Genomic DNA, 24,141 nt, shown 5'->3' with positions numbered 1-24,141 from the left:
TTCTTTTATACTCCGTGGAGCGAACCGACTTCTCTTCTTCTTCTTGGATCTCTAAACTTCTCTTATTTTTTTTATTTTTTTTTATTTTTTTATTAATTTTTTCTTCATTTTTCTCTTATTCTCGGACCTCCTATTTATAGATAAATTTTTTATCTTTTTCTGATAGCAAAAAAAATTATAAAACTCTTAGAAATTGTATTATACTTGTATCATTTTATTCTGACCATTGGATCTTCATTGGACCACCCAGATCAGCCCAAAAATCATCGTTACACTCCTCTCGATCAAAAATGATATCAGTCGTCAGATCCTTCATCAGATCGGCTTTGGACCGTCGATTAGTGCAAAAATTTTCCTATTCACAATCAGGATGAACACCAATCATCGAATCAAGCTTTAGATCAAGTTTCGACTGTCGGATCGTGCTTAAATTTTTTACTTCTGGTTTAGTTTTCAGTCAGTAATCGATAGCAACCGTTGGATCTCATTCGGGATTAATTTGGATCATCGAATCATGCACTAAGAATGGGCCACCACCACTGGATATGGTAACACGCATCCTCAGCCATCCGATTTGGTATTTGGAGTGATATCAACCATTCGATCACATGAAAACTCTTCCACCCATCGTAGACCACATCATGGACCGTGAGACTTCCTGTGGACCATGCCCTTGAATCTGTGGACGGAGCGATTGGTCCACCACGCACCGAAGACTATTTTAAATATTTTTTAAGATATTTTGGCTTGATTTTTTCTTCGATTTTGTGTCTAAAAAATAAAAAAATATATATACATTAAATTGCTTATTAATTCTCTATTACTTTGGTGCTTAAAATTACTTAATTAACTTGACATTTATTTTTCATAAATATATACTAATTTTATTTTTTTTAAATTATTTATTTTTATAAAAAAATCTAATTTATTTATGAAATTAAGTTTTTTAGAAGATGTTAATATCATAAATTATCAAAAATATCTAAAATAAATGTAAAAATATGCAACTTATCATATCCTCCAATTTAAACTTTGCTCATTCTCGAATAAAGAAAGAATTTAGAATTAAATACTGTTTAACTTAAAGTTTCAAATTTCATCAAATAATTTTAAAAGAAACCACTGATGTTCAGTAGAGCTTGAGTAAGGTATGTCATTGGAGTATTAATACTAATTAATGTGGGAGTTAAACTAAGAATATTAAATTTTTTTTGAACTTTTTCTAAATTACTCCTATCTTTATCTCCAAATCATTAACCGTTATATAGATAAGTATATTGTTACTTCCATCTTTCATTTATTATTATTATTATTTTAATATTATACCGCTATTGAGTGTCTTAATCCCTTAAGCTATGTTTTACTCATGTAGCGAGTTTTCAGCCAATGATTCCGGAATCAGATGACTTTAGGGCACCAAGTATAGAATACCCTTCAAATTTACTTGCTCGAATCAAACAGGCTATGAGTTAAAACTAGCTTTATAACAAAGCTTCTTTGCCCTTCACACCTTTTGATGGAAAACTCAATGCTTGCTTAGGCAAAGAGGCCCAATTACTTAGCATGAAGTACTTAAAATTTTATATATATATATATATAAAGAAATATATAGTTATCCTACACAATCTCATAGGAAGTAAACTCTTCTTTGATGCTAGTAAAAAAATTTAGAAAAGTTCAAAGAAAATTGTTCAAGTTCTAAACTTAATTTTTTTTTGAATTTTCTTAACACTTGATCCCTCAATATCTCACAAACTCTTTGGTCTGTACATCAATTTTTTTAAAAAAAATACTTGATTTAACTCAATTCTTAAGTAATAATTAGGTGCTTAAATGCTAAATACTAACTTACTTGAGAACTAAAAAAAATAAAATTTTTTATTATTCTCCCCCTCCTAACTTAATCAACATTATCTTCAAATCTCTACAAAAGATACTAAGCAAGACTCAATTAACCTAAATAAAATGTAAAAGATAACAAAAAATAGAAGTTGGATTGCCTTCTAGAAAGTGCTAAGTTTACCATCTTCAACCAGACCAAATGCAGATTCTACCTAATCTATCCCATGTCAAATATTAGATTGACAAATTTTAATAGTTTTGGATTGCCAATCTTAGGAAGATAGTCTACAATAAATTTCAGTATTTTGTTGTCAATCTTCAAAAAGTAGTTCACATCCCTTTTCTTAATTTTAAGAACATAGATTACAAACCCATTTACAGACCTTTATTTATTGAGAATTTCTCCTATTTGTTCTTCTAAAATGCTCATGAATTGAGTTTTTGGGTTAGGAGTTGAGTTCGATGCAATAGGTGCTGGAAGGATGTCACTTGATTCCAAACATGCATATTCAGGTGTAATCAAGAAAAACTTCAGTTCTGAAGAAGGTGATGATTCTAGAGTGGAAGAACCGACTTCTAAGACTGAAAAAAATAAAATTCTTGGTTTATATATCTCGAGAAACTCATCCGCTCTTTTTTTTCCTTTGTCTTTCTTACTCAAATTGGAATCAGCATCAATACCAATTTTGGGCTTAAGTTCTTCTATACGATTACTCTCAGTACGAACCTCCTCTTTTAAATTCATATTTTGGCTAGTATTAGTACTAACCTCTTTCATCTGGTCTTGATATGTGTCCTTAAGAATCTTAAGACTTCTAAGCTCAGAGATTACTTTATCATTTCAAATTGAGAATTCTTAGATAGGATATTGGATTGATGACTAGTTCTAGGTGGTTGGTGGGTGGGTGGGTTGTTTTTAAAATTCGATATTAGTTGGCTCGACAATTGATCTAGTTCTCTCCTCATGGAAGACTCAGCCAACTAACCTATTTGTACTTTTAGCCTGACAAAGGATTGCTGTTGGATCATAATTATTTATTGAAGTTGGCTAAACCTATCATCGGCTAGAAAGGTCTGTTGAAGAAATGGGTATGACGGCTGATTGTGATATGATAGCTGGGTAGGCTGACTAAGCTGACCTCCATTATAGATATAATTTTGCTATTGGGGCCTATTTTGAAAGTTTTGCACAGATGACATTTGGGTCTAGGCTTGAGTCTGTTGATATCTCCAAAAAAATTAGGATGGTTCCTCCAATCTGGATTATATATATTTGAGAATGGGTCATTGACAGGCTTGGAGTAACTTTGGACAGCTTGAACTTGTTCTTAGATGAAAGGTAAAAATTGTGCAGCCGTGGGACATTAACTCACATGATGGGCTAGGCTAGCATAGATAGAACAAATCTCCTAATAATTAGGAGGTGGTGTGTATTGCGCAGGAGATTGTTGACCTAGGACTAGAAATTTATCTATAAGAAAGTTGACTTTATCTAATTTTTGGACTATCAGATTTCAATCGGTCTTAGGACTAGAGTCTGAATGTTTGATCTCATAGAATGATGAAAACATCGATGAGTTATAGGTGGAAGGAATAAAATATTCTTTCATCTGCCTAGGTGGTTCTCAAAATTTTCAACTATTTGATTATCAGGTTTAACATAGATCAGCCATTCAATTTCATAATTAGGTTCAACTAGGTTAGAAAAAATCTTTTATCATGCATATACCAGAGCAAACCCTAATAAGTGTGGTTTAAATTTTCTTTTTAAGAAAGAGGGAGAGAGAAAAGAGAAAGGAAAGAAAGAGAAAGGTTATAAAGGTGAGAATCTTAAGAAAGTCCTAGACCTAAAGATGATAGATGAGAAGAATTAGTTGTGGTTAAGTGTTAATCGTAATCAAGTTAGTAACCAATTAAACCTAGACACCTACGGGTTTCTTAAACCTAACAGTTTAATGTAGAGTGGCTTAGCCTAGATGTAAGTTGGGTCTATTCTCACTTCCTTCAACTAGCCAAATAAGAGGTGGGGTCGTGGGGGTCTCCCTGTTGCTTGCCTTAAACACCAATTGGATTGGTCAGATAAGCTAACGGAATCAATTAAATAACCATGAGTCCACTTAGACTTAGCTTTTGTAACCTCTTGCCTTAGACACCAGTTTTAGGGGTGAGTTCAAATTTACTTTGCACTTGATTTTACCACAATACTCAAACTGAACTCAATTGATCTTAGAGGCCAACATCTACTTAATTTTAATTAAACTTGGGTTAATGTAGAATGCTGGTTGGTTGTTTTTGGGCTAAGAAAGGATGATGAAATCTCCATCTTATCTTATTAATGGGTGTTGCCCTTAAGTTGATTTGAGATGAATATGCACAATTAATTTTAAATAAGGGATTCTATACAACTAAATTAGATGCATGAAACTAATCAAACTTGAAAGCTTACCTTGTCTCCAATGATGATCAAAAGTAAATCTAAGATGATGAATACTTCTAAATAATTAAGTTTCTATTCTTGTCATACGATTTTTATTAGGTTTATGTAGATAAATTTTAGATTAATTTAAAAAATAATAATTAATATTAAAAAAAATAGTTAGGGTTAGGGTTAGGATTGATCTCACCAAATTGAAGTATTTCACCCTTCTTTTCTTCTCTTTTTTTTAGAAAAAAAATCAAAAAAGTTAATAAATTATATTGATAAGAAAATCAAAGAAATCAAATATTAAAATTGATGCCTTCCTCAGCAACAGTATCAAGAATTGATATGCTCGCGATATTGTCGTTAGGACACCGTGTTTATCAAATTAATTTTGACTTTTGTTAAAAATTAAAAATATATATAAAGTAGTGAGTCGGATTGAATCCACAGAGAAGGCAGTACTTTGATTTGAAATCTTTGATTTTATAAAAAAAATAAAATTTTGAGAAAAATAATTTAAGTCAGAAAATAAAAATTAAAAGCATAAAAAATAAATTGAGTACTAAGATCTGCTATTTAGATTCTAACTTCTACTTACAATAAAAATAAATAATAAAAATTTAAAGAGCATAAAAATAAATTGATACTAAGATCTACTAACTAGATTCTAGCATCTACTTGCAATAAAAATAAAAGACAAAAATTTAAAGTACAATAAAATAAATTTTTGTATTAACTAAAAGTAAAATTCAAGTACAAAAAATTTAAGAAGAATAATAAAATAAAATAAAACTATAACAAAGACCTGAAGTTGATCAGCACAACCTCATCGGAAAGATGGTTGATGACCTCTCCATCTTCCTTCGTACTCCGTGGAGCAAACCGACTTCTCTTCTTCTTCTCCTTGGATCCCTAAATTTTTCTTATTTTTTTATTTTTTTATTTTTCTACTAATTTTTTATATTCTTTTCTCTTATTTTCGAACCTCCTATTTATACATAAATTTTTTTATCTTTTTCTGATAGCAAAAGGAGTCTTAAAATTCTTAGAAAATATATTATACCTGTATCATTTTATTCTGGCCATTAGATCTTCATTGGACCACCCAGATCGGCCCAAAAATCATCGTTTCACTCCTTCTCTCGATTGAGAATGATATCAGCCATCGGATCCTTCATCAGATCAGCTCTGGACCGTCGATCAGCACAAAAGTTTTTCTATTCACAGTCGGGATGAACACCAGCTGCCGGATCAAGCTTCAGATCGAGTTTCGACCATCGGATCATGCTCAAATTTTCTTCTTCTGGTTTAGTTTTCAGTCGACAATCGACATCAACCATTGGATCTCATTCGGGATTAATTTGGACCATCGGATCGTGCACTGGGAGTGGGCCACCACCGTTGGATATGGTGACGTGCATCCTCAGCCATCCGATTTGGTATTTGGAGCAATATCAGCCGTCCGATTGCGTGAAAACTCTTCCACCCACCATAGACTGCATCATGGACCACGAGACTTCTTGTGGATCGCACCCTTAAATCTATGGATCAAGCGGCCGGTCCATCGTGCACCAAAGGCTATTTTAAATATTTTTTAAGATATTTTGGCTTGATTTTTGCTCCGATTTTGTGTCTGAAAAATAAAAAAATATATGTATTAAATTACTCATTAATTTTTTATTATTTTGATACTTAAAATTACTCAATTAACTTGACATCTATTTTTCATAAATATACTCTAATTTTATATTTTTTAAAATTATTTATTTTTATAAAAAATCTAATTTATTTATGAAATTAAGATTTTTAGAAGATGTTAGCACCATAAATCATCAAAAATATCTACAATAAATGTAAAAATATGTAACTTATCAGTTCCATCATTTCATCCAATTTTTCTTCCTTCTTATTGAATGGTGCAGGGGATTCTAGAGCACTCAGAAATAGAACTTTAAGTGCGGGTGCTGGAGAAGTTGGTTCATCCCCATCCTTGGGGTCTTTTTTCTTTTCAGATGGCTTAATTTTGGTTGGATTTAAGTTTTCAGCTCGTTGGTTCTTCTTGACTGTTCTGAGATTTTTTCATTCCTCAAGGTCATTATCAACTTTGCATGCTCAGAAAAGATTTCATGGGCGGTAGAGCTTTCAGCCATGTAGTGCCTCTTCAGATTACTTATAGATTGGCTAGACAATTTTTTCTCTTCTCTCCTATTGAAGGCTATAGCTAATTGACCTATTTGAGCCTCTAGCTTAGCTAATGATTGCGTGTGGGAGTGAAGGGTCTGGGTGTTGACTTCCAATCATTTCAGTATTTTCAAGACCTTCTCCTCAAAAGCTGAACTATATGCCATGGTGGAAGGTTGAGGAGCATTTTGATACTGAGTGTAAGATGTGTTCCGATATTATGTCTCCTAGTAGTTGGGTCTGTGGGTCACCGGGTTAACCATAGGTTATAATTTTCAGGAGAAGTTTGGGTGATTTCTCCGGCCAAGATTGTAAGTGTTTGAATATGGGTTGTTATCTAGTCTGGGAGCAATCTGGGTTTGAACCTGATAAATTTGCTCCTACACAAACTCAAAAAATTGATGTGTGGCTGGGCAATCACCCACAAAGTGGGTTGGGCTTGAACAAATGGCACAAACATCTTGCACATGTGTGGATGGGGTGGAGGTCTGCCCGACTTGCAGTAGTCGGTCAAGTTTTTGTGATAGTTCATCTATCTTATTGTGGATATCCATAGAATGGGCTACCTTATAAATTCCACCTCTTTTTGGTCCAATCATGGGAGAGTCTCTTCGGACGGCAGACATGTGGTGTAGGAGTTTTTGCTATGAATCTCAAATAGTTGCCAGGCCTCATATTCATTTTTAAGCATAAATGTTCCACCACACGAGGCATCAACCATCTGTCGGTGCTTTTCTGATAGACCATCATAAAAGCACTGGACTAGTTGTCATTTAGGTATGGCATAGTGCAGATATTTATGAATTAGGTCTTTGAGTCTCTCCCAAGTCGCGTGGAATATTTCTCCATCTATCTGGAAAAACTGGTAATGACTTTTTTAATCCGGTTTGTCTTTCCTATAAGGAAGTACTTCTTAAAAAATTCTCTCTGAAGTTGGTCCTAAGTTGAAATTGTTATCGAGTCCAGGGAGTTTAGCCAGTATTTGGCCTTGTCCTTAAGAGAAAATAGAAACAATTTTAACCTAAGGGCATCATCAGAGAAATTCTAAATTTTGACAATGGAGCATATCTCAAAAAATTCATCAAAATATTTGTAAGGATTCTCATTACTAAGTCCATAGAAAGAAGGCAATATTTGAATAATACTGGACTTAATCTCATATTGGGAGGCCTCTACGGGGGGCACCTGAATACAAGGAGAATATGTATATGAGGATGGGGTGAAATACTCTTTCAGTTGATGAGGAGGGTTGGGTTCATCTGGTTCAACCATATTCCTAAATTGAATTATTTTGAGAGTCTTTTCAATTTCTTGGTCTAATAGTTACAGTTCTGATTGTAACAATCAACGATCAAGCATATAGCAAAAAATTTAAGATCAGAAAAATCCTAATTTTTTTTTTAATGTTTTTGTTGAAGAAGATAAGAGAAGAAAGAAGAAAGAAGAAAGAGAGAGGAGAATTCTAAAGATGAGAACCTAAAGAATCCCAAATCTATGAGAGAGAGAAGAATTAGTTAATGTTTGATGTTAATTACAATCAAGTTAAACAAGAATAGACTCTCTATCTTAGGATTGTCCAAGATCTAGATAGCTTCTAACTATTCCAAGTATACTGTCAAGCACTCCAAGTGTGAACCTAACTAACCAGCTGATCAGATAAGTGTAAAGTTGATGGAGATCCCCCCATTGCTTTCCTTAGACACTAATTAAGTTGACCAGATCAGCAAATAAAATCGATTAAGTAATCATCTTCCTTCAGGATGTAGTCTCTGAACCACTTTTCTAGACACCAACTGATTAATTAGGCTCAATTCGATTTAACTTTCGGAGTCACTTATCCTATTAAGCTCGAATTCCTTAGAAGCCAATATCCAATTGATTTTAATTAAGGTTAGGATTTATGCAAAATGTAAGAAACTTATTTGTGGGTCAAGGAAGGATGATGAAATCTTCACTTTATCTTATTTAAGATTTATACCTTTAAGATGTGTTATGATGATGCAATGCAATAAAACAAGTTGTCCAAGCAATATTTTTTTTCCTTTGTTTTTGTTTCTAATATCACTATATGTATTATGTAATTTTTTTTTTACTTTTTTGTTTTGCTTTTTATATGAAACAACCGTGCCAATGATCTCCGACAATGGTATCAAAATTTTATCGCTATCATGGGTGGTCAAAAATAAAATCTAACTCAAACCATATAAATAGGACGAGTCGGAATCGTATCCTCAGAGATCAAAGGACTAAAATATGTTCAAATTAGAAAATAAAGTGAAGAATTAAGATTTTAAAATTTTGAAAAGATAAAAACCAAATTTGACAGAAATAAAGTTAAGAAAAATCAATTAGAAGAAAATACCTCAAGTTTTTGAATTTATCCTTTAATCATAGATTTATATTTTAATTTAAACAATCTAGATTACTAAATACTATAAGCCTTAGTAATTGAAAAAAGATAAATTCATGATTAAATTTCGAGTATAGCTTATCTCACTGAGCACGAATAGTATTCTTAGATCATGACCCATCTCTACGTAGTCATTATTGCTCCTTGAAATAATTTTGATGATTACAAAGCATTTGAGGGGATTACTAATTGTTGGTGCAAAAATTCGCTTGCGTCGGAGAAGCTGGAGTCGAGGGGGTCGCGGTCGCCGTCGGGACCTGCAAAAGAAGTCTCAACCAGAAGTGGGGTTGCTCCAGCAAGACCCTCCGACGCTCAAGTCAGTTCTCTGCCTCAACAAGAATGGAGTGCTCGAACGAAAATTTTAGCAGAGTTTCTAGGTAAAAAAAATCTCTCAAATAACGTATCTGGGCCCCCTTTTTATAGGCGAAAGAGGACAGCAGACTGATAGCGATATCCATAACTGTCTGGCAGTGGGCTGCCCAGAGTCAGGCGGAGTTTGTTGTGAAGAGCAGTGGAGTGGGATCGTGGCCACCGCCGGGACGTGCCACATGGGGTCTGTTGCGGGTAGTGGAACGGCGTCCGTTGTCGCGACTTGCCAGGAGGTGGGAGGAATCGCGCGGTATCCGTCGCAGGGAGTGGAGCAGCATCATGGTCATTATGGCGATCTGTCAGGGAGTGATGAAGCCACACGGAATCCATCGCAGGGGGTGGAGCAGTGTGGTGGCCGTTACTGCGGCCTGCCAGGGAGTGATGGAGCCGTGCGGAATCTGTAGCAGGAGGTGAAGTAGGGTCGTGGCTATTGCTGCGGCCCACCAGTGGGCCCAGGCCTGTCGGTCGAAGTTCGGCTGGAGTGTCTGGCGGAGAGAGGTGGCTAGCCATCCGTCTAAGTGGAGCTCAGAGTCCAGCTCCCATAGGAGTCTGGACGAAGTTCACCAACAGTCAAAGTCGGAGACAAAGCCCAGCTCCAGTAGGGGTCCGGACGAAGTTTACTTGCTGTTAAAGTCAGGGGCGAAGTCCGGCTCCCTTAAGAGTCCGGACGAAGTTTACCTGTAAGTGAAGTCCTGGGCGGAGCCTGGCTCCCGTAGGAGTCTGGGCGAAGCCTGCCCGCAGTCGAGATCGAGGACAGAGCCCGGCTCCCATGGGAGTCCGAGCGAAGCCTCCCAGCAGTTGAGGCTGGGGACGAAGTCCGGCTCCCGTAGGAGTCCGGACGAACTCTGCCTGTAGCTAGAGTCGGAGATGAGATCTGGCTCCCGTAGGAGTCCGGTCGAAGTCCACCTGCAATTAAGGTCAGGGACGAAGTCCGGCTCTAGTAAGGGTCCGGACGGAGTTTACCTGTAAGTGAAGTCGTGGGCGGAGCCCGGCTCCCATAGGAGTCCGAGTGAAGCCTTCCAGCAGTTGAGGTTTGGGACGAAGTTTGGCTCCCGTAGGAGTCCGGACGAAGTCTGTTTGTGGCTGGAGTCAGAGACGAGATCTGGCTCCCGTAGGAGTCCGATCGAAGTCCACTTGCAATTAAGGTCAGGGACGAAGTCCGACTCCCATAGGAGTCCGGACAGAGTTTACTTGTAAGTGAAGTCGTGGGCGGAGCCCGGCTCCCATAGGAGTCCGGGCGAAGCCTTCCCGCAGTCGAGGTCGCGGGTGGAGCTCGACTCCCGTAGGAGTCCGGGTGAAGCCTTCCAGCAGTTGAGGTTGGGGACGAAGTTCGGCTCCCGTAGGAGTCCGGACGAAGCCTGCCTGCAGCTGGAGTCGGAGACGAGATCTGGCTCCCGTAGGAGTCCGATCGAAGTCCACCTGCAATCAAGGTCAGGGATGAAGTCTGGCTCCCATAGGAGTCCAGACGGAGTTTACCTGTAAGTGAAGTCGCGGGCGGAGCTCAGCTCCCATAGGAGTCCGAGTGAAGCCTTCCAGCAGTTGAGGTTGGGGATGAAGTTCGGCTCCCATAGGAGTCCGGACGAAGCCTGCCTGCAGCTGGAGTCGGAGATGAGATCTGGCTCCCATAGGAGTCCGGTCGAAGTCCACCTGCAATCAAGGTCAGGGACGAAGTCCGGCTCCCGTAGGAGTCCGGACGGAGTTTACCTGTAAGTGAAGTCGTGGAAGGAGCCCGGCTCCCATAGGAGTCCGGGCGAAGCCTTCCCGCAATCGAGGTCGCGGGCGGAGTTCGGCTCCCGTAGGAGTCCGGGTGAAGCCTTCCAGCAATTGAGGTTAGGGACGAAGTTCGGCTCCCGTAGGAGTCCGGACGAAGCCTGCCTGCAGCTGGAGTCAGAGACAAGATCTGGCTCCCGTAGGAGTCCAATCGAAGTCCACCTGCAATCAAGGTCAGGGATGAAGTCCGGGTCCCGTAGGAGTCCGAACGGAGTTTACCTGTAAGTGAAGTCGCGGACGGAGCTCAGCTCCCGTAGGAGTCCGGGTGAAGCCTTCCAGCAGTTGAGGTTGGGGATGAAGTTCGGCTCCTGTAGGAGTCCGGACGAAGCCTGCCTGCAGCTGGAGTCGGAGACGAGATCTGGCTCCCGTAGGAGTCCGGACGTCGCGAAGAATCCGGTCGGTGCTGGCGGGGTCCTGCTCGTCGGCAAAATTTGGGGGTGTGGCGGAGGCTCGACCGTCTGGGAGGTTTGAAGAGACGTTGCCGGAGGTCGAAAGTCAGTTGGATCCCCGGAAGGTCACTCCCATCACGAACTTCGGCTGGGGGGTATTTTATACCCAACACTAATGATTTTGGCTTGGAAAAAAATTTATTGTATTTCAGAGGTAAAATCATAATTTTACCAAGTTCTGATTCGGAAGCCTCAAAAGTAAGAACACAAGATTTGTAATCTATTAGAGGCAATTTTAATATTTTTGAATATATATTTTGAAAGAAAATCATGTTTATATATTTGAGTTGATGCCATGAGTCGACTCATGGCAAAAAGAGCTGAACGGCACGCTGAATTCTTTGGCTAGCACACTCTGTGAGTCGACCCCATGAGTCGACCTCTGAACATGAGTCGATCCTATGAGTCAACCTCTGCTGCTGTGTAGGTCAAAATTACAAAACAGTCATTTTCTGTTCTGTGCCACAGAAGACGACCCCATGAGTCGACTCGTGAGCATGAGTCGACCTCTGTGATGAAAAAATTCCGCAACGGCTAGTTTTCAGCTCATTTTGGCTGCATTTAATGCCCATTTAATGTGCTCCAATGGCTCTATTTCAGTCCAGATTTTTCTCCACCATTATTTGAAGTTATAAAAGGCACTTAAAGGAGAGAATCAACAAGGTTTTTTGAAAAGGTTCTTCAAGCATTCATTTTCAACCCCAAGCAGGAGCCCTCTTGAAGTTAAAGAAGCTTTTATTTCAAGTTCACCAACTCCTCAAGAGCTCATTCAAGTCTTCAACCACCTTGAGAAAAATCAGAAAAGCTTGCTTCTCTTTGTGTAAAGTGTATTTAAAGCTTTATTCGCTCATTAAAGGAGCTACATCTGTATTTCTGTGTGACTAACTGCTATACTCTATTTTGTGTTGATATTTTTTGTTTTGGAAGGGTTCCAAAACGTGAAAAGATTGATTCGAACCTTGAATCGAATTATATTGGATTGGCTTGTACCCGAAAAATAAATGTTCTAGCTTGGAATAACTAGAGTCGGAGGTTCCGACGTTGTATTCGGGTTGAATATGATTTAGTGGATTTGAATTCTCAAGTAGGAGCTTGGAGAGTGGACGTAGGTGCAAGATTGGCACCGAACTACTAAAAATCTTCTTGTTTGTGTTGTGCTTACTTGCTATCCTTTTAAATTTTTTTATCTTCTTGCATTCTTGCATTCAACTTCTACACCTTGCATAAATTTTACTCTCCATATTTATCCTGCTTATTTTTATAAAATCCTCATAGTTGTAAATTAACTTTAAATTTTTACAAACCCAATTCACCTCCCTTCTTGGGTTGCATAGCTGGGCAATAAGTGGTATTAGAGCTTGGTGCTGTAGCCTTACTTTGATTTAACCATCAAAGAGTTAAAGATCTATGGCAACTCAAGTTGGCACTTCACTAGCCGAGGGACAGTCCACAAACCGACCTCCACTTTTCAATGGATCAAATTATACCTATTGAAAAGCTCGGATGAAAATCTTTATTCAAGCACTTGACTATGATATGTGGAGTATCATAGTAAATGGACCACACACACCCACTAAAATAATTGATAGTGTGGAATCAACCAAACTCGAAAAAGAATAGGATGAGGTTGATAAGAAAATGGCTCAACTTAATGCTAAAGCCATGAATATTTTATATTATGCTCTAGATGCTAATGAATTTAATCATATTTCAACATGCATGTCAGCTAAAGAAATATGGAATAGATTAGAAGTAACTCATGAAGGAACTAATCAAGTGAAGGTATCAAAAATCAACATGCTTGTGCATAAATATGAACTTTTTAAAATGGAGCATGATGAATCAATAACTGAGATGTTTACTCATTTTACTGATATTATTAATGATCTAAAAAGTCTTAGAAAGTCTTATTCTAACAGTGATCTCGTAAGAAAGATTCTTAGGTCTTTACCAAGGATTTGGGAGGTCAAAGTGACCACAATCCAAGAAGCCAAAGATCTAAATATCTTACCCTTGAAGGAGCTTCTAGGATCACTGATGACTTACGAGCTAAGCATGAAACAACACTAAGAAAAAGATGTAAAAAAGAAGAGGATAATCGCCCTCAAATCCACTGCTCAACCTGATGAAGAATCCGATAATACAGAAAATGAAGAGCAGGATGAAGAAATGACCCTCATTACTAGAAGGTTTAAGAAGTTCTTAAAGAAAAGAAGACAAAGAATGAGGAAGAGACCACCTACAAAAGGGGAATATAGCAAAGAGAAGGATAAGGAGTAACCCCTTATTTGTTATGAATGCAAGAAATCGGGACACTTTAAGTCTGAATGCCCACAACTGAAGAAGGATCCCAAGAAGTACAAGAAAAAGACTATGATGGCTACATGGAGCAGAAATGATGAGTCAAGTTTTGAAGAAGAAGACTCAAATGAACAAGCCAACTTATGCCTTATGGCACATAAAAATGGGGCAAATACCGAAACTCCTATTGACTTTATCTTTGAAGAACTTCATGAAGCGTTTTATAACCTAATTGATGAACTAAAGAAGCTAGGGGTAAAGAACAAAGAATTAAAATCAAAGAATCAATCTTTGCTAAAAGAAAATGAGAGTATTTCAAATGAAAAATCAATCATGTCTCAAAAAAATCTGAACGTAAAAAATGAGATTGCCAAGTTAAAATCAATGGTTGAAAAGTTCACTTTAAGTTTAAATAAACTTCATATGATACTTAACAATCAAAAAGCCATTTATGATAAAGTCGGTCTTGGATATAACCCTTTAAAGAAACAAAAATTTTTGAAAAACATCTTTGTAAACTCATCATACAATAAGTTTTCAAATATAACTTGCTTTAAATGTGGTAGAATATGACACAAATCCTATTCATGTTTTTCTAACAAATCTGAAAATTTCAATGTAAAAAAAATATGGGTTCTAAAAAAAACCATTATGACTAACTAAAAAAGATCCAAGAAAATTTAGGTACCTAAAGTCAAAACTTGATTCTTGTGTATAGGTGTGTCTTGCATCCCAAGGAGCAAACTGGAGATGGTATCTTGATAGCGGGTGCTCAAGATACATGACTGATGATGAATCTCAATTCATCACACTTGATGCTAAAAATGAAGGGATGATCACCTTTGGAGACAATGGCAAAGGAAAGATCATCGGTATAGGCAACATTGGTATCACTCCCTCCAAGTATATTAAAAATATTTTATTAGTAAATGATTTAAAACATAATTTATTAAGCATCAGTCAATTTTGTGATAAATGATACAAAGTCATTTTTGAATCTTCAGTTTGCATTGTAACTAGTCCTATTAATGAAGGCATTAAATTTGTTGGGCACAGACATGGTAATATTTATATGGTAGACTTGAATGATCTTTTCAAAATAAGCATGCAATGCCTAGTAGCCTTGAATGCCAAGATTAATGAGACTAGTTGGCTTTGACATCGTAGGCTTGCACATATTAGCATACATTCACTCTCAAAACTTATTAAAAAGGAATTGGTTATCGGCTTACCCAAATTAAATTTTGAAAAGGATAGAATTTGTGATGCATGCCAAATGGGTAAACGAACACGAGTCTCATTCAAATCTAAAAATATTGTTTCAACTTCTAGGCCATTAGAACTATTACACATGGATTTATTTGGACCCACTAGAACTACTAATCTAGGTGAAAAACGATATGGTTTTGTGATTATTGATGATTTCTCTCGTTTTACATGGATCTTCTTCTTAGTATATAAGGATGAAACATTTCATTTTTTTTCAAAATTTTATCGAAAAGTCACAAATAAAAAAGATTTTTTAATTCAAAATATTTGAAGTGATCATGGAACTGAATTTGAAAATCAAAATTTTTAAAAATTTTATGATGAAAAAGATATTGACCATAACTTTTCAGCACCTAGGACAACCCAACAAAATAAGGTAGTAGAAAAGAAAAATAGAACTCTTGAAGAAATGGCCCGTACCATGCTATATGAAACATGCTATATGAAAGTAACCTTCCAAAATATTTTTAGGCGGAAGCAATTAACACGGCATGTTACATATTAAACTATATTTTAATTAGACCAATTTTAAAGAAAACTCCTTATGAGCTTTGGAAAGAAAGAAAATCAAACATTGCATATTTTTATATTTTGGTTGTCGATGTTTTGTTTTGAACAATGGTAAAGAAAGATTAGAAAAATTTGATGCAAAATCCGATGAAGCGATTTTTCTTGGTTACTGCTTTTCTAGCAAAGCTTTTAGAGTTTTCAACAAAAGAACTTTAATTGTAGAGGAGTCAATACATGTTATTTTTGATGAAACTAATGATCTTCCTTCAAGGAAGAATGAAAGTATTTGATGATGCAGATCCTCTTATAGAAGGAATGAAGGAGATCACTCTAAAAGACTCAACCATTCAAGATAATGAAGAACATAAAGACAAATAGGATGAGGAAGGTGAAGAACAACAAGAATAATCTCTAGGTATAAATGATTTACCCAAAGAATGGAGGTATGATCACAATCACCCCAAAGAACTAATCATTGATGATCTTACACATGGTGTAAGAACTCGCTCTTCACTTAGAGATGCATTCAATCATTTTGCTTTTATCTCTCATCTTGAACCTAAAACCATAGATGAAGCTAAAAAAGATTATAATGGGATAAACGCAATGCAAGAAGAACTTAATCAATTTGAAAGAAATAATGTATGGACTTTAGTTTCAAGACCTAAAAATTATTCAATAATTGGCACAAAATGGGTATATAAGAATAAATTGGATGAACATGAAAATGTGATAAGAAATAAAGCGAGATTAGTTGTAAAAGGTTATAATCAAAAAGAATGAATTGATTTTGATGAGACCTTTGCATCTGTTGCTAGATTAAAAGCAATTAGATTTCTACTTGTATATGCTTGCTTTATGAATTTTAAGTTATTCCAAATGGATGTCACAAGTATTTTTCTAAATGGATATATTGCTGAAGAAGTTTATGTAGAACAACCTCTAGGTTTTAAAAATCATGCTTTTCCTAATCATATTTTTAAATTAAACAAAGCATTATATGATTTGAAACAAGCACCTAGGACTTAGTATGAAAGGCTAAGCAAATTTCTGCTTAATAATAATTTTTCAAGAGAAAATGTAGATACAATCTTTTTCATTAAAAAAAATCAAAATGATATATTAGTTATACAAATATATGTTGATGACCTTATTTTTGGGTTTATTAATGAAACTCTTTATCAAGATTTTGCTAAGCTCATGCAGGAAAAGTTCGAGATAAACATGATGGAAGAACCTACATTCTTTTTTGGACTTCAAATCAAACAAACAAAGGAAAGAATCTCCATCACCCAAAGCAAGTACACAAGAGAACTACTTAAAAGATTTGGAATGAAGAACTTCAAAGCAATTAGTACACCCATAAGCCCATCATGTAAGCTTGACAAAGATGAAGGAGGTAAAAATGTAGACTTAAAATTTTATAGAGGTATGATTAGTTCTCTATTGTATTTAACTGCTAGTAGACCAGATATTATGTTTAGTATTTATCTTTGTGCTCGCTTTCAATCAAATCCGAAAGAATCTCACTTGAATGCAGTTAAAAGAATTTTTAGATATTTAAATGGTACACAAACTCTAGGACTATGGTATTCTAAAGACTCATCAATTGACTTGATAGGATATTCAAATATCGATTTTGCTGGATGTAGATTAGATAGAAAAAGTACTAGTGAAACTTGTCAATTTCTTAGAGTTAACTTAATCTCTTGGTTTAGCAAGAAGCAAAACTCAGTAGCACTGTCTACGGCTGAGGTCGAATATATTGCAGTCGGAAGTTGTTGTGCTCAAATCTTGTGGATTAAGCAATAACTTGAAGACTTTGGCATCAAACTCAATGAAACTCCCATAAGATGTGATAACACTAGTGCTATAAATCTAACTAAAAATTCAATTCAGCATTCTAGATCAAAACATATTGAAATTAGGCATCATTTCATAAGAGAACAAATCCAAAATAAAGATATAATTCTTGATTATGTTTGTACTGAAAAATAATTGGCTGACATCTTTATCAAGGTCTTAAGTGAAGATAGATTTTATGAAATTAGGAGAGAACTAGGAATCTTTGATCTATCAGCTTAAGTATCTCTCTGATTTCAAATTCTTAATGTCAAAAATTTATTGAACCAAATCTATTGAGCTCAATTCTCATTTTTCTTAAGAGCTCAAAAGCTCAAAACTATCATTCACATAATCAATACTTGTGTAAACATCCTTCTCTCAGAGTTTCAATTTTTTTCAAAATTATCCCATCATTCTTTTGAATTTTTTCTGTGCCATGAGTCGACCCCAGGATCGACCCTAGGATAATTTTGCAATTTTGTCAAACCCTTCGGGCTCTCTCTTCTTATTGAAAATTTTTTCTTGAGCCGACTCAGCCCTTCATCTTCTTCCTCCCACAGAACCAAAAGCTCTCCATCTCTTCTCCCTCAAACCAAAGATTTCTCTCAAATATCTCCTCCCACCGATTTTCACTCCTCAAATCATCCGTTAAGGAACCAACTTCTTCTCCTCTCCCTTTCTCATTTGGGGTGGTTCGAGCTTGCTCTAGAATCATCTCCTCTTCTCCAAACTACTAATTTAACTCCTCAAATCCTTGCCTTCTTCCTTCCAAAATCCTTTCCTCTCTACCTCACATTTAGTCTCCTAAGCTCCTTTCAAGTCTCTCTTGACCTAATGGCTCCCAAAATGAAGCTACCATAGAAGAGAAAATTAGTTCGTGGGTTGGAAGAGAGTGTGCACAGAAAGAGATTAGCAGTCGAGCCCTCTCCTGCTCCAATCCCTGCTCCAGGTCCTGCTTCAGCTTTCACTCAGTCTCCAATCAGCCCAAGCAAGGTACCTCTCTCTGATTGAAAAGTGAAACTCGAAAAAAATATTGATTTCAAGTTTTTTGAAAAAGAAGGATTCACTATTGGATCGAAGATTAAGTATCAAGGATGGAAATTTTACTGCTCTTTAAAGGAAAATACTTATGTCGATCTAGTCAGAGAATTTTACTTAAATTTGAGCTATAGCAATGGAACAGTGAAATCTACAGTAAAAAATATTGATGTTATTCTTGATCCAGTACATTTAGGACAGATACTGCATTTGCCTTGTGAAGACTATACCAATACAGAGCTTCCTATTAAAGAAGAAGGAATTAATGTTATCTTAAGGAGAACCTATACTGGAAGTCTAAATAAATTGGAAGCAAAAATTCTTTCCGTTGAGATGAGGTTGTTACATCACTTGGTAACCAAACTGTTTGTCCCTAGGAGTGGTAGACACGACCTTCTATCTGGTAGGAACATTTGCATTATGTACCATGTGATCATCCAAACCCCCCTGAACCTTCCCGCATTGATGTTTGAGGCCATGAGAGAGATCCTGAACAGGTCCAAAGCTCACTTGCCTTTTGGTATGGCACTCACCCTAGTTTTTAGAAGGTTCAGAGTCAGTTTTGAGGGGGAGGCAGTTGTTAGACTATCCCATTCCGACACCATCAACCGCCACACACTGCATCGCATGGGTTTCTCTAAAACTAATAAAAGGTGTCGTGGAAAGAGCAGAGGATAAAGCAGAAGAGGAGGGACCATCTTCACCTCTTCGTGATCACAGAGCATCCCCAGATATTCAGTTCATATCTGATCACGAGACTGGTCCTTCAGAGTCTGTGAGGAGGCATGCTTCAGCTCCACAGTCAGAGAGCAGGACACATCCTTCAGAGTTTAGGCTAGTAGATATCAGATTGAGATGATGTCCCAGTGTGTTGCCTCCATTCTATCTCAACAATTTACCACTTCAATCTTTGCACAGAGATCGACATCCCAGGATGACTCAGATCAGACTCTGATCCCTCACATTTCTACTATTTTTCAGATGCTCACTACTCAGTCGGTACGCATTTAGCAGCTTGAGGGATATATTTTAAGATTGACAGGCAGAGTATTAGATTTGCAGGGGCAAGTATTAGCTTTAACCCATTTTCAGTCGCATGAGGATATCACAGAGGTCTCAGACCTAACTGCAAAGGCGGCTAGACTTCGAGGAATCTTATAGAGTGGTTTTGACTTCTTGAGGAGAGAGATCGGGGCTCCAGTGAGAATGTTTCTACTCAGTTTAGTGCCCTGATGCAGTCTGTATCGATTGGAGGTAATTTTAATATTGGAGGTAATCTATTGGAGGTAATTTTAATATTTTTGAATATGTATTTTGAAAGAAAATCATGTTTATATATTTGAGTCAATCCCATGAGTCGACTCATGGCAAAAGAGGCTGAACGGCACACCGAATTCTTTGGCTGGCACACTCTGTGAGTCGACCCCATGAGTCGACCCCTGAGCATGAGTCAACCCTATGAGTCGACCTCTGCTGTTGTGTAGGCCAAAATTACAGAACAGTAATTTTCTATTCTGTGCCACAGAAGTCAACCCCATGAGTCGACTCATGAGCATGAGTCGACCCTACGAGTCGACCCATGTGATGAAAAAATTCTGCAACGACTAGTTTTCAGCTCGTTTTGGCTGCATTTAATGCCCATTTAATATGCTCCAACGGCTCTATTTTAGTCCAGATTTCTTTCCACCATTATTTGAAGTTATAAAAGACACTTAAAGGAGAAAATCAACAAGGTTTTTTGAAAATATTCTTCAAGCATTCATTTTCAACCCCAAGCAAGAGCCCTCTTGAAGTTAAAGAAGCTTTTATTTTAAGTTCACCAACCCCTCAAGAGCTCATTCAAGTCTTCAACCATCTTGAGAAAAATCAGAAAAGCTTGCTTCTCTTTGTGTAAAGTATATTTAAAGCTTTATTTGCTTATTAAAAGAGTTACATCTGTATTTCTGTGTGACTAACTGCTATACTCTATTTTGTGTTAATATTTTTTATTTTGGAAGGGTTCCAAAATGTGGAAACGAACCTTGAATCGGATTGTATTGGATTGGCTTGTACCCGAAAAATAAATATTCTAGCTTGGAATAGCTAGAGTCGGAGGTTCCGACATTGTATTCGGATTAAATACGGTTTAGTGGATTTGAATTTCCAAATAGGAGCTTGGGGAGTGGACGTAGGTGCAAGGTTGGCATTGAACTACTATAAATCTTCTTGTTTGTGTAGTACTTACTTACTCTCCTTTTAAATTTTCTTATCTTCTTGCATTCTTGCATCCAGCTTCTACATCTTGCATAAATTTCACTCTCCATATTTATCCTGCTTATTGTTATAAAATCCTCATAGTTGTAAATTAACTTTAAATTTTTAGAAATCCAATTCACCCCCTCTCTTAGGTTGCATAGCTGGACAACAATCATAAACTATTCAAAAATCTATCTCATGAAACAAGAAAAACTATTACTTGAACACATGAATAAAATCATAGAAAAATTTATGTTTGTTAAATATTCAATATTATTTATAAATAAAGAAGCCTTACAACGTTCAAGTAATTGATTGCATAATAAAAAAAATACACAATAAGATCAAAAAATAAAATACAAATCTGGATTAAAGAACTTCATCTACTCTCTTAAAGATGAAGGGTTTAGCTGCTCATGGATTGGATCTTGCTCGCCATCAAAAACTCCATCTTCTCTGAAGGTTGAAAAAGAACTTGAAGAAGAAGATGCAACAGAGCCTCCTTATGCCACCCCAAAACTCTCTCCCAAAGCTCTAAACTCTTGCAACCTCCCTCTCTTCCTCTCTCTTTTTCTCCATAATTTTCTCTCAATTTTTGTTCTATCTTTTTTCTCCTCTCTAGATCCCTTTTTATAGCCTTCATAACCCCCTCAAGTCCCGACCGTACCTTGTCTCTTAATTCTTCACATATTAAGATTCCGAGCTACGTTCAAACTATCAAACTCGCATCCCAAATGCATCCCAGGCATGTCCCAATTTTTTGGCCACTGGATCTTGATCGAACGCCCAAATTACATCAAAAAATGCAGCCCATCACCTTATCAATTTTGGAATCAATGCTGGCCATTGGATCGTGTTCTATCCTTGTTCTGGATGGTCGGATGGCACAAATATCAGCTTCTAGTTTGTTCTCCCAGCCGGCTACACGTCCCCACCATCCGATCACACCTCTGGATCGATTTGGGCTGTTGGATCGTGCACTAGAGGGGCCACCACCGAAGTATATGGGAAGGAGCATTTTTGGCCATCCGATCGGGTGTTCCATGCCGCCTCAGCCATCCAATGGTGCAAAAGAAGTTTGCCCTCCCCTGCACCATGATGTGGATCAGTGAAAAAATTTTGTGGACTGCAGCCCCCTACTTCTATGGATCGGTCGGTCGGTCCATGGTACATCGAGCAGTCTGATGGACCGATTTGGGCTTGATTTGTGGGTCAATTTGAGTTGATTTTGAGCTTAATTTGATTTGAATTTGAGCCTCTTTTGGATCTCCATTTGGGACCTATTTTAAGTCCGATTTGCTTCTAATTTAAGTTCTTTTAATCTATGAACCGAGCTCTTTGCATCGGCAATCATTTTTTCTACAAAAGATAAACAGAAGTATTAATTTTTAAAAAATAAAAATAAATTAATTTATAAATTAATATTTTTATTGATATATTTAATATACTCATCAGATACATATTTTTCACTCTAGATGGAAGATAGTTTACTAAATCTGAAATAGGTTTTACCCAATCAGGCTGTTTAAGACACAAGAACAGAGGCCAGGACCTATTGGATTTTGTTGGAAGGCATGACAGAAAAAAAATTAAAAATTAAAAGAGAGAGAGAAGTCTGGGTTGGCGAATTAAAGATCCATGCATGGCTATGGAAGGTGTGGTTAAAAAATAAAAATACCTATTTCTATTAGAGAAGCTAGGACACTTGGAATCATCCCCAGAGCTTATCCTCCTTCCCTTTAAAAAGGCAAATACAAGGTCTCAAAAGGGTGGAAGGATGGGATTCTTTTGTGGGAGTGAATTGCTAAAACTTGAGAAAGAAAAACATAGAGCTAAGCTTAAGATGTAAACATAGCATCTCGTCCTTCTGGTACTGCATAAGAAACCGAACATTGGGAAGAAATTGAAATGTACAATTGAAAAACTCATTATTAACTTCGCATACAAGTGATTTTCCTTGGTTACTATTGTTGTTTCTTGAAAAAAAAAATCATTTTCAAAACTTAATGACCATGAAACCTAATTTTTCAAGAACATCTGGACACAAGCATCGTTTCAAGATTGAAAATGATCCAAAGAAACAAACATACCTAGAAATGGAGGAGATGGAAGGAAGCCAATCACCAAGCCCCTGCACTGATTTCTCTGCAAGAAATATTTTGAGCATTGGTGAGCCTCGGATAGATCTGCAGAGTGAAGAGAATGGAGGCTTTGGGAAGGTTTAGGGGAATATGAAAGAATAGGGGGCCGGGGCGTGGGGAGAGAATGGAAGAATTAATGTGAGGATTAAGGGAATACGAAAGCAAATGGGGCGTGGGGGGCACCATGTTAGGCTGAATTATCAGCGCAGGTGATTTGGCGTTGGACCAATTTTATTATTTTTAATGGCAATTAAAGAAGAATAGTACATTTTTTATGATCATTTATTAATAACCATAATTGATATATAAATATTTAATTTTTGATGGCTATTAAAGAATTGCCGCTATAAAATTATCATTAAAAGGTATTTTTACTGCAATGCCAATCCAAAGGAAGAACACTGAATTTCTGTAAAATGTATCCTTAAGTACTTGAGAAAGACTAAGGATATATTTTTGATCTTTGGTAATGAAGAATTGAGGATATAAGGTTATACTAATTCAGATTTTATATCTGACGTTGATGATTGAAAGTCAACATCAGACAGTATTTTCTTGTGTACTAGTGGTACCGTAAGCTAGAAGAGTTTCAAGCAGCCTGTTATTGCAAATACCATCATGAAAGTAAAGTACGTCACCACATCGAAAGTTGTTAAGGAGGCATTCTAGTTCAAAAAATTCATTGTGAAGTTAGATGTGATGCCATCTGATGCCGTCCCACTCTTCTGCGATAATAACGGTGCCATAATCCTAGCTAATGAGCCAAGGTCTCACTATAAATCTAAGCACATCGAGTGACGATTCCACCTCATTCGTGATTACCTCAAGAAGAAATACGTTGAGATTAAGAAAGTCGACACTGCAGACAACGTAGCTAACTCACTGACAAAGCAATTGAGCCAACAAATGAGTAAAGCCCACCTTGAGAAGATATGACTTACATTTGTAGCCAATTATCTTTAAGTCAAGTGGGAAGTTGTTAGATGTATGTCCTAGAAGTCAGATTAACCGATACTTGTAAACTTTTTTTGAAGCATATTTTGTAATATTGACTTATAAATTAATAAAGTTGAATTTTATTTTCATTCAGATCTGTGTTATTAAGTATCTCTAAATCGTCCATTGAGTTAATGAGTATAATGACACATATTCTCAAGAGTTGAGAATTTGAGACATATATCATTATAATTAATTCATAAATGACTCCCGATCGTAGGATCATCATGGGGATGGTGTTTGATCTGGAGAGATTGGTGCATAATTATTTTTTTATGATAGATGAGTCTTGAATCTACGGTATGGAGACATCGGAGTGAGAGTGCAAATACTTGTTAGGAATAAGGGTACTGAGCATGATCA

The 24,141-nt window shown here is 36.8% G+C and overlaps 1 protein-coding gene across 2 annotated transcripts in view; it reads right to left on the bottom strand.

Annotated features, from left to right (window-relative positions):
* The window catches only part of LOC105035983 (uncharacterized), a 51,612-nt gene extending 28,723 nt beyond the window's left edge, over positions 1 to 22,889 (bottom strand). The window contains exon 1 of one of the 2 annotated variants that reach the window (XR_012136329.1): positions 22,732 to 22,889. Coding sequence is in view for 1 of the 2 variants with exons in the window: in XM_073247826.1 (XP_073103927.1) it covers positions 22,732 to 22,808 (77 nt within the window). In the remaining variant the exon portion in view is untranslated. The remainder of the gene's footprint in view (positions 1 to 22,731) is intronic. The other variant, XM_073247826.1, reaches the window with a different exon arrangement.
* Between the last annotated feature and the right edge of the window lie 1,252 nt (positions 22,890 to 24,141).

This window comes from Elaeis guineensis, chromosome 13, assembly GCF_000442705.2.
Source record: "Elaeis guineensis isolate ETL-2024a chromosome 13, EG11, whole genome shotgun sequence".
Lineage (NCBI taxonomy): Eukaryota > Viridiplantae > Streptophyta > Magnoliopsida > Arecales > Arecaceae > Elaeis > Elaeis guineensis.
This window is presented reverse-complemented; position numbering and strand designations above follow the sequence as displayed.